Source organism: Nematolebias whitei, chromosome 14 (genome assembly GCF_014905685.2).
Source record: "Nematolebias whitei isolate Nwh7 chromosome 14, NemWhi1, whole genome shotgun sequence".
Lineage (NCBI taxonomy): Eukaryota > Metazoa > Chordata > Actinopteri > Cyprinodontiformes > Rivulidae > Nematolebias > Nematolebias whitei.
This window is the reverse complement of record NC_056511.1, coordinates 44,052,505-44,068,753: the sequence shown is the minus strand read 5'-3', so window position 1 is coordinate 44,068,753 and position 16,249 is coordinate 44,052,505. Positions and strand designations below refer to the sequence as shown.

The 16,249-nt window shown below is 41.3% G+C and overlaps 1 protein-coding gene across 1 annotated transcript in view; it reads right to left on the bottom strand.

Moving 5' to 3' along the window:
* Positions 1-686: 686 nt before the first annotated feature.
* umodl1 (uromodulin-like 1) overlaps positions 687-16,249 on the bottom strand; it is a 36,018-nt gene continuing 20,455 nt past the window's right edge. The window contains exons 7-15 of the mRNA XM_037687719.1: positions 13,216-13,479; positions 9,278-9,535; positions 8,792-8,904; positions 6,714-6,933; positions 5,050-5,187; positions 4,718-4,961; positions 4,465-4,666; positions 3,647-3,807; positions 687-927 (exon numbers count right to left, since the gene is read on the bottom strand). Of these exons, the coding sequence (XP_037543647.1) occupies positions 687-927; positions 3,647-3,807; positions 4,465-4,666; positions 4,718-4,961; positions 5,050-5,187; positions 6,714-6,933; positions 8,792-8,904; positions 9,278-9,535; positions 13,216-13,479 (1,841 nt within the window). The remainder of the gene's footprint in view (positions 928-3,646; positions 3,808-4,464; positions 4,667-4,717; positions 4,962-5,049; positions 5,188-6,713; positions 6,934-8,791; positions 8,905-9,277; positions 9,536-13,215; positions 13,480-16,249) is intronic.

The following is a 16,249-nucleotide window of genomic DNA, read 5'->3' as shown; positions in this document are numbered from 1 at the left end:
ATGGATGATGAATGGATGATGGATAGATGAATGGATGAATGGATGTTGGATGAATGGATGATGGATGGATGGATGTTGGATGGATAGATGAATGGATGAATGGATGATGGATGGATGTTGGATGGATGGATGAATGGATGATGGATGGATGGATGGATGGCACCATGCTGCCAGGTGAAATGAAGCTGCTTTGACATTAAATAAACACATAATAAATGTGACACACGCTGAAGCAACTTATATGTTTTTCCTCTTCATGATGCTTTTTTGTTGTTGACTGATGCGACTTATATGCCAGAAAATACGGTAGTCCCTTATTGCTTTTATGAAGCTAGTCTTCGCAACTTTGTGTACATGTACTTGCCAGTACATCAGACATGTACTCTCTAAGTAGGTACCAGGTAAATACCTGGTCAGGTAAGCCTAGAAAGTACTGTACTTGCTACGATCCAGGTAGAAATCCACTGAGTACCATGTAATACCTGGTAAGTACTGGGTAAAGGCCAGGTCTGTACCCTGTGTATTCTGAGCTGTTTCATGCTCTGCTAGATTTAAATTAAGTATAATATACCCATCATAAATGAATATCACTTCCTGTTTGAACACATCTACTGTCACAAGTGTTGGTCCGACAGCAGTTTGTTTAAATTAAAGTGTACACGTGTGGTGTCTGCTGTAGCCAGAGCTCACCTGTTCTCCAGAAAGCTGTATCTGCTGGTGTCTGTGGGGTTCTGGGTGGGAGTGGCCCAACATTTGTCCACAATGACCTTAATGAACTCAGAGCTGCTGTTGAGCCGGACCTCCACCACCAGAGGCTGAGTGGAGGACAGGGAGAAGTTGTGGGGCAGGGGGGCCGTCCCACTCATAAGCTGCACCGTCACCTGGAAGGACCCCTGACCCGCGATGACGTCTTTGATGACGTCGTACCTGGAGACGAAAACACACGCCACAGCTGGGATGATGGTGATGGAGCTGGACTGCGGGGCATTTATGTTACAACTTGAGTTTTACTTAATTAGCAACTTATCTCAAGTACCACTGGACCTTAATGAACGAGACTTGCAACGAGTCCGTGGATGTCCATCTACAACTGACGTCTAAAGACAGTCTGATCCAAGATGGCAGCCGTAGCCAGCTGACATTTGCAAACATAAAAATGACTAAACTCAGTCAAGTTGACAGAATTTTACCTCCAGCTCATGGTGGCAGCAACCGACACTAATCCCCAGCACATTATCTAAGCACCAACAGCTTGCAAAAAATATCTGTTTCAAATGTTGCTATTAACTGCCGGAGTCAACGACATGTCTGTCAGCAAAATAACTCACGAAACACAGGACAGATTTGAATTAAACTTTTAGGAAATAATCACTGAATATGCTTTTACAACTGATTAACATTTGGATTTAACTTACTTCAAGATGGCTGTCAGAGCTACCGTATTGTTCAGTGTATAAGTCACAGTTTTTTGCATATTTGTATGCCCCGTGACTTTTACGCTGAAGCGACTTTATGTTTTTTCCCATATTTATAAACCAACATGAGATCTGACCGTCTTCATTCATTCTGACTGAAAATATTGAACACTAACATTTTCAGCCGCTAGATGGCTCTCGAGGTATATGGCATGCCGTTGTGTCATGTAATAGGAAAGTGGCTATTAATGACACAGTTGGCTTGCCATAGATGCCACCTTGGTCCAGCTCGCCTGGAACGACCGTCAAATCAGCTTCATTTCACTGCACCGCCCCGGTGAAACGCAGCTAATTTATTTAAAGTGTGTTTATGAAGTAAAAGTTAGACTGAGACACCTTTACTATAATGTTCAGCAAACAAATAATTGTTTTTAAGTGTTAAATTCTTGTTAAAGTCCTCCCATGCATGCTCCCACGGCCGCCATTTGGCAGCCAATCGATCTTTGGCACAACACCGGCCCACGTTTCCGGGTTGTCAGCGGTGACGCGTAATAGATGCTACTTGTATGGCGAAGTGACGTATTTATGTTTTTTCCCACTTTTTTATTTTTTTATTTTTTTTATCTTTATTGAAAACGTACAAAGCAATACAATAAAATGCAGTATACAGTAATGATATAACAGACGCCAGTTTTTTTTCCCACTTAATTAGACATTTTAGGGATGAGACTTATAGGGCGGTGTGACGTTTACGATGGAAAATACGGTAACTGACTAGCCAACCCAAGCTAAACATTAAGCTAAAGTTTTGTGTGGTAGTAGCTGAGCGTCCTCTCCAACACATACTCTGCACACTATGAGATCTTTGCTCTTCAGTAACGAACACATTTTGTCTGTTGTCAAAACATCTCATGACCCACTGGACAGATTTTTATGAAACTTTCCTTTAAAAATTGGATGAAAATCCACAACCGATTCAGTTTCAGCATCAGTCCAGTTTTAAATCACTGCTCCGGCTAATAAAGTTAACCAGCAGGAATCAGTCATTTTTACAGAAAAAGAGCTCAAACTTGTTGTAGAAGTAACCGAGTGTAACAAAACAGTGTGAGCGTGACATCTTGTGACCACACGTGAGATTACACACAATGTTCACCTGTCCAAGCAAAATGGCTACAAGTCTGTAATTCCTCATCATAAGATGATTTTGTTCTAAATCTCTGGCATGAAAGATGAAAGAATGTTAGGCCTTTAACTAATTAAGTTATGCAGTAAAATATTCAGTTACACACATTTTATTATTGCAGCCAGCACTGAAAACTGTTCCAAAAATAACAGTGAACCTGAAGAGGGAGTAGTTCACAGCCAGAACGGGCCAAAAGCTTAAAATCAACGTAAACTGCATTGTTGCTTGATTTATTGTAAATGTGTTAATAATGTAAGGATTTATAAAATAATACAAACTAAAATGTAAGACCCAACAACTTCAATAAAAACAAGACAGTTGCAAAAACGTGTCACTGAAAACAACAGTCTGCAGTTTGAGAGCTGCTAATTCTGAAACGTCATCAGTTTTAATTTGGCATTTGTTGATGTTTAATGTTTTAAAATGTAAAGTTTTTTATTTGTTATCTATGTGGAGAATCGTTTGAACCTGTCGGGACTATAAGTGGCAAATGCAAATACACAAATTAGACGCCTGGTATTCCTCGAAGGAAAGCGCATCGCCCGCTGCCTTACATGTCAGAGTTTTAGACTAAAGGCCAAGGTTTTAAGATTAAGAGATTAAGAAACATGTAGCCCTGAGATTATGTGACAGGACTGACTCTCAGCTACTACCACACCAAATTTGAGCATGATATCTGTCAAATTGTCCAAGTTATATGAGATGCCTAATGTTGATTAGCTGTGAACATCTGAAATGAGGTTAGCTCTAACAGTTAATCAGTTTCAGATGTACATACAATTAATATTTTAAGAGTTTTATTAGGAGCTATCAATTGGATCATGAGATTGTTAACAGACAAAAGATGTTGGCATCAACAGATATTGCCAGTGTTTTAAGTAACAATACTGCACATTGTGAAGTGCTGTGTCCTGCGCTGTGGGTTATTCCCTGCCACTGCTACACCAAACGTTAGCTTTACCTCTGCTTGGGCTACATTAGCCTCTTGCCTTTGCTGATAAAAGAAACAAGAACATGCGTTACAGTTTGGACAGCAGGTGACACATACCCCATGGAGCCAAAGTCTGCAGAGATCAACGTGCTCTTCAAATAGGTGCACATGATGGGGACTTCCAGCTGGATTCTGGGAACCTCGACAGAGCCAGCCGGTGACGCGTAGGGACCCATGGAGCTGTACAGGACCACACATGCTGTGTAGGAGGTGTCATTCTACAGAGAAGATCAGAGTTCAGCCTTTTTACAAGGCCTGCACATTGCCCATCCCCTTTCATGTTCTGGTTCCAGTTCCAGATGGTCTCATAGCGTCAGGGAGCGCAGCTGCTTGAGTCGCACCCGAGACATAATCTTGTGCACTACCTCGTTGGAGTTTGTGAGATCTTGAGATCTGTTAGCGCTTGGAGTATGTGCTGGGGATGACTCTCAGCTACCATCCCAGACAGTTTGAGCTCAGTTCCATAAAACTCACTGACTTTGTGTTATTGTTGTGTTCACTAAGGTCGATTACTTGTGGCGACCGTCTGGAACTGGATCCTGTTGCAGACGCACATGCAAAGATCATTTTCTGAAAATTTCAGTTCATTAAACGTTTTGTTGCCCAGATTTAGGCCAACACGTGCACACAGCAGCCCTCAGAGTATGAGATGTAAATGACTCTCAGCTACCACCACACCACAGTTTAGCTCAACATCCTTCAAACTGACTGTGCTACAGCCATTTTTGTGTTTATTCATGCTAATTAGCTTCAGCAGCTACACTCACTTGGGTTACTCCAAAAGGTAAAAAGTGTGGAGGTACTCCCACTGATTGACTTTGATTCAAGAGATGTTTTTCTAACAGACAAAGGAGAAAAATACAAAAGAAACTCACATGCACAAGCCTGGTAGCACACTCATCCCAGGCGACAGTCAGCTGAACATGGGTGGCATTGCCCCCGTTGACCACGCACCCCTGCTCGCCCAGGTACAGAGCACCCTCCGGGATGTTGGAGCTCAGAAGGAAAGCTTTGGCGAGAGTCACGGTGATGGCAGCGACTCTGCACTGGACTGAGACGGCGCCCGGCACCAAGGCGCTAATGGATGATCTCGGGGAAGTAGCGGTGCTTGTTAGGGTCTTATTCAACGTTGTGGGGACTGTTGGAGCAGTAGCAGCGTCTGCATGAGCTGTGGCGTTTGCTGGGGGTGCAGTGGTTGATGGGACTGTACTGTTTAAGGTTGAAGAGGTTATGTGTGCTGCTAATGTGGGTGAGGCAGCTTGAACAGAAGTTGAGGTGGGATCAGTGGTTGAGGCTGTTGTCGGAGAGTTGGGAGTGGTGCTAAGTGTGGAAAACACTGGTGGTACTGGTGTTGGATCCACTGTAACATTTGCTGCAAAGGACAGAACACACTCCTGTTAGAAAGCAGCTGATGTGATCAACCTGTAAATCTTTCCTGCTGCTGCCCTGTGGGACTCCACCTTGGCAGGTTCGCCCAGGCCTTTCTGGGTTGTGGTCTACGAATCCATCGAAGCAGGCGCATGTGTAGGAGGCCCAGGTGTTCGTGCACGTCGCCCACAGAGAACAGTCGTTTTCTTCTGAAGCACATTCATCAAAATCTGTTTAAAAAAGACGTTTGTTTTTGATTATTTGTGTTCAGGGGTGCCAGTGCATCAGCATGGATGCCGCCTTATTTGTGGAATGCTGAGTCAGCATTTGCACAGTTCCCTGTTTATCGTTCCTGACAGAGTAACCAAACTGGTTCTGTGTTCGCTCAGCTCTTTTAACCATTCATCACCAGCCATCTAACTGTTTCACTCAATGGGAACACTGGGACTTTTGGTTTTTGGTAACTTTTACAGTCCCAAAATATTTAACTGTATTTAAAATTAAAATCCCCAAAGAAATAGATCCATCCATCCATCCTTCCATTATCTTCACCCGCTTCTTCCTTTATCAAGTTGTGGGGGTCCCAGTCACAGGTGCCCATACATCTCATCGGTTTCTTAAAAGAAACTGTTTTTAAAATCACCTTCAGCACACAAGTTCTATTTTAGGTTTATGCCACTTTTAGTTACCATTTCACTACTTTTAGCTACGAGTCTGATACTTTTAGCCATCATGATGTTCTTTTTAGCTTTCAGTTAGTTCAGCTCATTTTGCTTATTTTTAAAATAATTTTAATTTTAGCATTTGTTTTGGTAATTTTAGCTACTGTTTGGCTAATTTTACCATCTAATTTGCTCATTTTAGTGCCTGTTTTGCAAATTAAAATTTCTTGCATATATATATTAGTTCTAATGTTTGCTTAATTTAGCTACTATTTTATAAATTTTAGCCTCTGCTTTGCTCAACTTGACCTTTTTTTCTGATTGTTTTATCTTCTCGCGGCTTTTTGCTTGTTTAGCGAATTTCTGTAACGTCTATAAAAAAAAGTAATTTCTTTAGTTAAGGGTAAAAACAATGTTTTCTGGTATCTTGAAGTACAACGTTAAAATCCATCCATCCATCCATTATCTTTACCCACTTCTTCCATTTTGTGTCCAGAAAATTCTACATTATACATTAAAATATTGGCAGTTTTGTTCTTAGACTGGGATATCAGTTGTCGCTTCTTTACCTTACTTTGTGTTTTATTTGTTAACACTCAGGTTTAATTTGATTTCACTATGACACTGAAAAAGAGGGGGTTATTTTTATTTTCTGTAAAAAGACCAGTTTATATTGACCATGGCAGAGTCATGACAGCAATAAAGCCATAAAAAATATCCAAGGGGGTGAATAACTTTATAAGCACCATATGTTAACAGACATTTGTTACCCAAATGTTGAGTTCTTAAATTAGACTTGGTTTAAAATAATATTTTTTGGTTGTATATCCATTCTGATTCTATGCACAGAACACTTTCCATGTTTTTAATTCTATTTTAGATGATAATTGTGGTGGGAAACCCCTTGATTATTTTTCATCCACGAATCAAAATTTCCAACTTCAACTTTCTTTGTTAAAAAAAATCTAAGTTTCCACAATGAACATATGCAACAAAATGAAACCAATCTTAAAATAACACTGATTTGCAGAAAGTTGCTCTTTTTGCAGTACAGTTGTTGAGTTTTTGAGAATAAAAGCTCAACAGAAACCTACCACTGATGCTTGTAGTGTTTGTGTCCACTGTGTATTTGGAGCTGTTCGCCAGGGACTGCACCAGAGCTGTGGAGATGTTACTGACAGCCTGGCTTTGACTTTGGCTGAAGATGAAAGTTAAGTCCACGATCACGCTGCCTGAAGAAAACCTTCTGATCTCGATCCTCACTTGACCTGAATCCACCAGAGCCTTGACCTCTGGAGACAGAGACCTATAGATCTGTTGGAGACACAGGAAGCGTGATAGGGTTTGGACCGTGGCCGTTTGGGGATAAGTATAATGTGATCATCTGCTGGGTTTGTGTTTGTGAGGCATCAGTTATCTTCGTGCCTTGAACCTGCACATCCATCTGCACACTAAACTCAGCTCAAGAGTCTGAAGGACAAAACTAAACATACGCATTAAAGCACCTCTTTACACAATATTGTGTGAGTTTTTGTCACTGTTTTAATTTGCATCTTCTCCTGCAGCTTTACAAAAATGAAAAACATTAAAAAAAACCATCAAAATGTGTGTATTGATCAGGAGCAGTGTGCTATAATTACTTTTTGAAGCAGCACATCATAAGGTGGGGATGAAATTCAACAAAAAATGTGAACATTAGACGCTCACGCAATAATATTTAGGTGAAACAAATGGTAAAACCAGCCCTCTTTGGACCAGTACAACTCTACAACAATGTTCAGCTTACTGTAATGTTGCACATCTGCATTATTCTGACAAACTGCTCTTACTTTGTCAAACGAGACGCCTAATAAGGTTCATACATCAAAAGGTGAACTTCCTTCTTTCACTACTAGAGGTTTATTAACACGCCCCTTTTTTGGGTACTTGTACTTTTATGAGTATTTCTTTCAAGTGTGTAATTTTACTCCTACTTAAGTACAATTTAGACCATGCAATCTACTTTGCTTCTTTTAAGTCGCCACTGAGTACAGCCACAATTTGAATTAATATCAAAACGTTCATCTGCATCTTTGTGGCCAGTAAGGCTCTCAGATCACAAACACGCCAATTACATGTGACGCAAGCACCGGACAACTCTGTAGAGCAGAGAGTCATTTATGGACTGAAGATGTGGAGAAAAAGCCAAAATGGAGACAGAGGACAACACTGTGAACAGAGAAATGAGGAGGTACGGTTGAGGACGAGTGTCCGTAGCTGGAGGAATGTTTCATGTGCAGAGGTTGAAAAGGAGACGGGTCCAAACCGTGTTTGATCTGTACGGTGACAACAGCTGACAAGACTTCAGCTCATCTCAAAAACATATTGAGGTGTACGAGGTTTTACAGCTACCTGCATGATACTGGTGTTGTATTGTTTGTGTGTGTTAATAGTTTGTCTAAGTCTGCAGAGATCTTATTGTCACTGCCAACGGTTTGTCTGGTGCTGAAACAAGGCGGAGCTTCTGAGAAATGAGCTTTGAATGTAGTTTTTATATACGATAAATCAAACTGAGTGCCTTCTGTTGACAACACAATAAAACATCAAGTGGTTAAAAAGTATTTAATACTCTGAGTAGTTTTTGAGAAGAGTACTTTTATAACACCAGTACTTTTACTTGTAATTGAGTACAATTTAAGCAGTGTAACAGTACTTGTACTTGAGTACAGATTTCCAGTACTCTTTCCACCTCTGGCACTTTGAGTACCTTGATAAGATGGAAAGGTGCAACATAAGTACAGTCCATTTATCGTTCTGCTGCTCGTTGTTGAAGTATTTTTCATCATCAGTTATAGTTTTTGCACAGTGTGGTGACTGGTTAATTCTACTCTGCGTTTCTGTCTGCCTGTTTTATTAAGAATAACATCCCTGAGTAGCACCTTTGACTTTTCTTTTAATCTGGGGTCCCTTTGCTCTTCTTACAGTGTTTACATCAGAATATCAGCATTGTGTGAACTTACACTAAAGTCCTAAAATTGAACTTTCCAAGAAAAACAAGACGAACGTTGGACTTTTAGGCATTGGCACTTTTAAATTTCTTCAATTCCTAGTTATTTATACAACACATATAATAATTATTCTCTATGTACGTAATCAAAGATCACATTTTTGCTGCAAGACGATGCTCGCCCACCTCCTGTAAAAAGCTCTCTGTGAGGTTCTTGTAGGCCTGGCTGCTGGTGTCCCTCAGATCTGCAGTAAACTGGATGTTGGTGAGACGAGTTGTGGCATCAAGTGTCTGAGCGTCTACAAAATAAAAAAACAACCTTGTTTGGTACAAAAAAACTTTGTTCTTCTGTTTAAATTGATGTTTTATTCATCACAAATAAGCCATAAGCCACACAGTTGCATTGGTTTAATGAAATCACCCATATTTCATCTTTTTTGTGGATCATGCAACATATATTTACAACGTTCATGTTTTTTTTTTTACTAAAAACTTAAATATTTAACCGTATTTTAAAAAGTTTCTGCATTTAGTTAAGTTTGATTACTCTAAAGAGCTCGTGTTGACATATTGCTCATACGTCCTACTGTTCAAACAGCTACACATTTCCAAATAATCTCTTTAAGCAATAAAAAATATTTGCAATAGAATACAACTAGCATCAAGTCTTACCTGTTCTGACCAGCATATGAAGAGCAAGCCCCTGCCTCCCACACGACCAAGGCGTGACAGTAACATTATAAAGCCCCCCAGGCTGCAGACCCGTCATCTCCACCGTGGTCCCCGTGGTGTCCCAAACATGAACGACCTCTGACACCTTGGTCAGAGTCACCTGGAAAGTCTGGTTTGTCTGAAGGGGGCCCGACCAGCAGACAGACATGGAGGTTCCAGTCACGTTCTCAGACCAGAGTCTACTGATGGTGGGAAGAGCTGGGAGAAGATTGTGGAAAGTGGAAAGAAGGGAAAAGGTTATTCTTCTTTATTGATGGTTACAATAAACACGTCTATGTTTAATTGTTTTTATAGAGCATCACAAGTCTGAGAAGTTCATACATTACAGTGTAGCGTAGATATTTAATACAGCAAGACAGAGGGAAAGGATGTAACCAGAAACCTTGCTTTGTGAAGTGATGTTCTGTGAAATAATTTAACGTCTATAAAACATAAGCCAATAATAAAGTTCTATACTTTGAATTGATTTACTCAGCAGCTGCAGAACCAACAAAATAAAATACACAGTTTATGCTCAAAACACATTCCTGTAATAACATATAAACTAAACAAACTGTCACATTTTTTATTATTTTTTCCTCCCTGGCTCTGATCGAGGTGGCTGCTTCAATTTCTCCTCCCCCGTTTTTCCTTCCTCCTGCTCAGCTCTCTGTCTGTCTGAAGCGCCTGGCTCTCATCTCCCGAACATAAATTAAGAAGATTATGGATTTGGTATCGTGGGCGTTCAACTCTATTGATAAGATTTTTTCATCAAAGCGACAAGGTCCTGGGGAACCGGCGTGTCCAGCTGAGACTCGCGCTGTGGGGTACGTCATGGATTCGTGGGGAGCGTGGCAGCTGATGTGCATCACAGTCCTGTCTCAGGAGGATGTTGAAGACGTTTATATATTTGGATTTATGATAGCAGGGACTCTGCTTTTTGGCATCGGCGGGGCTCTATTTTATCGACTTTTGAAGAAGACAGCGGCAGCAGTTTCGACCGTGGAAAAGCTTCTGAGTCAGTGTGAAGGTCTGGTACTCGCTGTGGGAACTTTAAATCGTCTGGTTTACGAGCTTAACCGTAAGGTGGAGGCGATTGAGAATCGCAGACCACCTGCGGCTTCTGGGACTCGTCAGCGTGGTGGGTTCGACCTTCAAGGAGACTCATAGCATGGATCAGTGAAACTAAATTCCACAATTAGGCATTTTCGGAACCATAACGCCCAGATGGACTCAAGGCTGAAGAAAAAAATGTGTCTGCCTGAAGAAAAAACAAAAATCGAGCTTATCTGAATCAGACTCCCAACGGCCTCGGATACAGGTTGACTATCAAATTTCTCCTGGGACATGAGTACCCGAGGACAAAAGCTTCATCTATCGCACAGAACTCTCTGTGCAGGCTTATCAGAACTGCTGGCTGGAACAACATCTTCAGAAACTGTGGCTGATCTGAAAAAACGCTCATGGACAAATCTCAACACCTCGATGTCAAATACAAATGTAATCATGTTTTAATTGAGCTGCTGGTAGTTTTTTTGATGTCTCAAATCGTGTCCTGATAGACAAGATGTGAAAGATCTTTTTTTGTAATACCACTATCTACCCTCACGTTTCTCCCCCTTTTCCTATCTAAGATTATTATCTGATAAGGATAAAATGGCCGCGCTCTCCTGTAGTTGCAGCTTCGTGCACTCCGCCCATCTTTCGGACGACTGTACGTACATATTCGCGTTGTACTTCGGTGCAATTGCAATAAAGTTTATTCTGATAAAAGTGTAATGGTTTGATTTTAGCTAATGCAGCATTGTTTTCCACCAGTATGTTATTTTTAAGAAATGGTTATTTCATAAGACTGAAAAATGATAACTAGCACTAATCTGGCTAGCCGTTAGCCTAGCCTGGATAAAGACTTTTCCTCTTTCTACATCCTCTATGGCTGACGAGGATCAAACTATTGTAAACAAACTGACTGAACATCACTTCTAAAATGAACAGACCAACACTTTAAGTCAGACAGGACTAAGAAACTAAAAGCTAGTTCAAATGTGGCGAAGAGCAAAGTGGATTATTGCCATCTTAAAACAACTGCAAATTACAACAGTTCAGATGAACACTGTTTTATACATCTTTAAAATGCCATCAGTGTTGTACTTTACAAATATTTCTGCAAAAATATCATGAAATTCCTGTAGAAGGTGCCCCGTGCTACAGTTTGCTGCTACTGCTACTTGATATTACAACCCCCCCCCACCCCCCACCAGGTTTTCTACAACAGGCTCAATAATAATAAAACCAAACTAAGCAGGTGTGTCAGTTAAACATTAATCACTTGATATGAAGGGATAGAGTTGTGAAAGACAGATATACGTTGGAAAAGCTCATCTACTGCATGACTACAATGATGCTTGAAAGATTGTGAACACTTGGGAATTTTCTTCAGTTCCGCATTAATATGACTTCAAACATCATAAGCTTTTCACACAAGTCCTAAAAGTAGACAAAGAGAACCCCGTTAAGCAAATGAGACAAAAAAATGGTCTGCAGCAGGTTCTTAAATAAATATAATCTAAACTTAAATGTAGAAAAACACACAACAAAAAGATAAGGTAGCTATTTTGTAGTCCATAATTGTACAGAGAGAAATATTTTTCACAAGTGCAAAACATTTAGGACAGCTGCCAAACCTCCCAACAGTTGACGTCCCAGCAGTTTCACCCCAAGATCAGACCATGCAATGCTCGGAGAATTGCAAAAAAAGAAAAAGCTTCATCCCAGACTCTACAGACTGTAGTTAGCAGAGTAAAGGTTCAGATTTATGATAGCGCAACAATAAATAAAGAATGAAGACGTGAATGGCTTGTTGGGAAAACCTCTTCTGTTTTAAAAGAACACATGACTTAGGTTTACACAGGAAATTCTTCATCTTTTGTGCAGAGGATGCCACGCCAAGGTAGATACATGTCCATGTTCAGTGGAACCCAAATACCTCAAACCAACTGTCAGCACAGCGGTGGAGGAATGATGGTTTGGGCTCATTTTGCAGTCACTGAGTCGACCATGAGCTCGTCTGGAGACCAACAGATTGTAGAGCGAACTGTGAGGACGTGTGTCTGACAGAAGCTTGAACCAGACAAGGTCAAGATGCAACAGAGCAAAGATCCTGAACGCAGCAGCAGCAGAGCTGAGCACAAACACACGTCTGCAGATTTCAATCAAATGAAGGAACGTTGTAAACAAGAGTGGACCAAAATTCATCCACAACGTAGGGGCTGATACCAAAATGTTATAAAAACACAACTGGAAGTTGTTGCTTCATTTTGGCTCAAAATTGTCTAATAAATCATAACGGTGGACAAGGTAAGCCTGTGATCAAGAGGTCGCTGGTTCAAATCCCTTGACTGTTACAACAAAAGTTGGGTGGTGGGAAAGTGTAAGCACCCACTTCTGCATATTTTCCCAATTGTGAGCCCTTGAGCAAGGCCTTTGCAGATCCATCTGCTCCCCCAGACCCCTAGATGGCAGCTCTCTGCTCCACACGTGGTCAGTGGTCGTGTCAGGAAGGGCATCCAGCGTACGACCGAGCGGGAGCAGCCGAAAGAAGGTAAAAGAATAGTAATACGGTGGATTCTGTTGTGTGTTTGTCTACACTTGAGGTTAGATGTTAATAAATGAAAAATCTGCCAAAGACCAGATCCGTTTTATTACTGTATGTCCTGATATGATAAACCATAAAATCGAAAGAGTGGCGCCATCTTTTGATTGATGATTGCTCTCGTTGAATTATTTTGAAGCAGCACGTTGTGACATAAACCGAGACGCGCTTCTGACTCCAACCAACACTTTCTACTTTGGCTCGACAATCTGAACGTGCTGATTCTTTGCAGCTGAGCGTTTCTTACGACTTGTGGCCGCTGATGGAGGTGAGCCTGCAGCTGAGCTCACGCTGGCGTTCGGCGCTGAGCTCGTTCCCTGTGGCGTGTGCGATAAACCAGACGTGACAGAACTCGTGTTAATCAGCGCCGCAGTCACGCCGGCCTCAGAAGACACGAAGAAACCCGCGGTGCCGCTGCCTGGAGGCTCCTCGGTGCTGATGAACATCGGGGGGGAGGTTGTGTTTATCGCAGGTAGGTCAGTCAGCGGGGGGCCTGATGCCTCAAAGTCACCTGGGAAATAAAAGCACAAGTTGCATCACAGCCTCTAAAGTTAATAAAAGCGTCATCACAATGAAAGTTGTTTCTGTCAAACGTTGACACTTTGTGCAATCTCTTGCGATACTGCAAGAACTTGCTCTGTTAACACTTGGACTGTGTGTTAAGCATTACGTTCAACTACTACCACCTCGGCTTTATTCGATATCTGTAACGTTGACTAGCTTAGAGCCGCGTCAGGGTTGGTTAAAGACAATTAGCGGTAGCAGCCATCTTAAATGTATTTTGCCAGCAGACTGACGGGGCTGGCGTTAGTCATTAACGCCAAAGTTTGAGGCAAAGATGTTGCGCAACATGTAGTGCTCGGAGTCTAGGGTTTAAGGTTTCTTTATTTGTCATTCGCACCACATGTACATGTGATGGAACAAAAGTGTGTACACAGGCAGGGCCGGCCCAAGGCATAAGCAAACTAAATGGCTGATTGGGGCCCCAGGGCCACTAGGGGCCCCCCTAAGTGGAAGCACTGGTTTAGGAAGTTTGCAAAGTATTGAGGAAGAAGTACCATAAACAGGTCAAAAGTGTGGGTGAAGGTTGTTTAACATTTTTAATACAGCTTTTGAAAATTATTGCATTCATTTACAGAGTTTTAAGAACTAATTATTCAACTTTAAATTTATTTTTTAAACCATTTCACGTGGTTTCAAGTAATTGTTCGTTTACATTATTTAAGTATTTACTTGATGTTTTATTTTTATTTTATTAATTTCGTCTGTTTTTGCCCAATTTAATTTATTTGTATGCATCTAAGTTGTTTTATCCGATGTTTGTTGTTGATCTGGCCCTGCTAATTATTTTGAACATCATTGTTGCGGTTCCTCGACACCAAAGATAATAAACCAGATGACACGCTTGCTGTAAAATACTTTGTGTTTGTTTTCTTTTGTTACTTTTAGTACCACATGCATATAAGATAATGTCAGCAGAGCTGTCAGAGTTGCAGTGAGTTCATGTCAGGTGGGTGAATGATCTGATCATCTGACCGCTGACTGCAGTAATCCACATTATTAGCTGAAACAGAGGGCCCCATGGGGGCTTGGGCCGGCCCTGCCTGCTCAGAGTCCGTTACATCCAACAAAAGTATAAATTGTAAAGAAAAACAGTAATATGATCTAAGACGTGAACTAAGAAATACACTAAGTGTAGTGAAGGACACTCAGCTACCACCAAACTGCAGCTCAACATCTGTAAAATCTAATAATTACTTTGAGTGTTTCATTAAACCCCCGGTCCAGGAGATATTTTGCTAACGCTTCATTTCGCCTTCACCTTTAGCTGCGTGGCACAAATCTGCCCGTGTCGACCCAAACAACAGCGTCTTTACGCAGCAGCAAACTTCCGTCACCGTGTTGTGGTGGTTTTAACACAGTGTGAAGTGTGGACTTACAGAATGTGCGAGTGCGGTTTGTCTGATGACAGTTGTCTAACCTCAGCTTCCTGTCTCAAGCAACTTTTCCGGACTCATCTATCTACTTAACTGTAGTCTCATGTCATGTCTTCTCTTCTCTATAAAAATGTGGCTATTTCTTTGCATCATTGTGTCCAAATGACCATACATCCTTGTTATTTTTGTAGTGAGTAAATAATTATTCAGTCATGTTTTACTGTTAAAAACTATTTTTCCCTTTCCAACAAAGTTCAGTCAGGTCATCTGGACTTTTATCTTTATTTTTGCTGAGACGTTTCGTCCTTCATCCAAAGGACTTCTTCAGAGGAGACACCCACCTGACTGAACATTGTTGGATTTGTACCTGGATTATTGAGTATGAACTTTGATATTTTTCATTTTGTTTGGGGGGAACTAGAGGCACTAGTTCATGTTACATCCAACCTATTTTTGCAAATGAAATCTCCAGTAATGTTACGCATGTGCAGCTTTTTAAGGGTTTTTCAGGTGCACGATGAGGAAACTTTTAAAGTAGATGTCTATTGCATTTTAAGGGGAGTTTAGGATACTTTTTAAGAGCTTCATTGTAGATGTAAAAGGGGTTACTTGCTGTCTGCAGCTGCTGCTGGATGTTTGAAGTTCTCGTGATTAATAAAGTACCTATATATCAATCTATGACTAACCTTTATCAGCTTTAGCAGCACAGACTTAATTTATATGAATGGACACTAAAAAAAGAGCAATTTATCGTCTCCATTTTCATGTTTTTACATCATTTTATGTAGATGGATAGGGGAGTGGTGGCGCCGAGGTTAAAGAAGGTGGGCCTGTGAGCGGAAGGTTGCCGGTTCAATTCCCCAGACCAACAACCAAAATGTGGGTGGGAAAGGTGAAACATCCACATTTGCCTCCACCCTTGTTTGCTCCATTCTGGGCCCTTGAGAAAGGTCCCTAAGCCCCACCATCTGCTCCCCCAGGTGCCCTAGATAGCAGCTCTCTGCTCCACACAGAGGGCTGTGGTAGCTCAGTGTCTGTGGTTGAGTCAGGAAGAACATCTGGTGTAAAAATAATCACCGAGTCTTCGTGTGACTTAGTTTACTGTGGCAACCCCTGAAGAAGGGAGCAGCCAAAAGAAGAAGATTTTATGTGGATGGATGGATGGATGGATGGATGGATGGATGGATGGATGGATGGATGGATGGATGGATGGATGGATGGATGGATGGATGAATGGATGAATGGATGAATGGATGAATGATGGATGGATGGATGGATGGGTGGATGAATGGATGGATGGATGGATGGATGGATGAATGGATGGATGAATGGATGGATGGATGG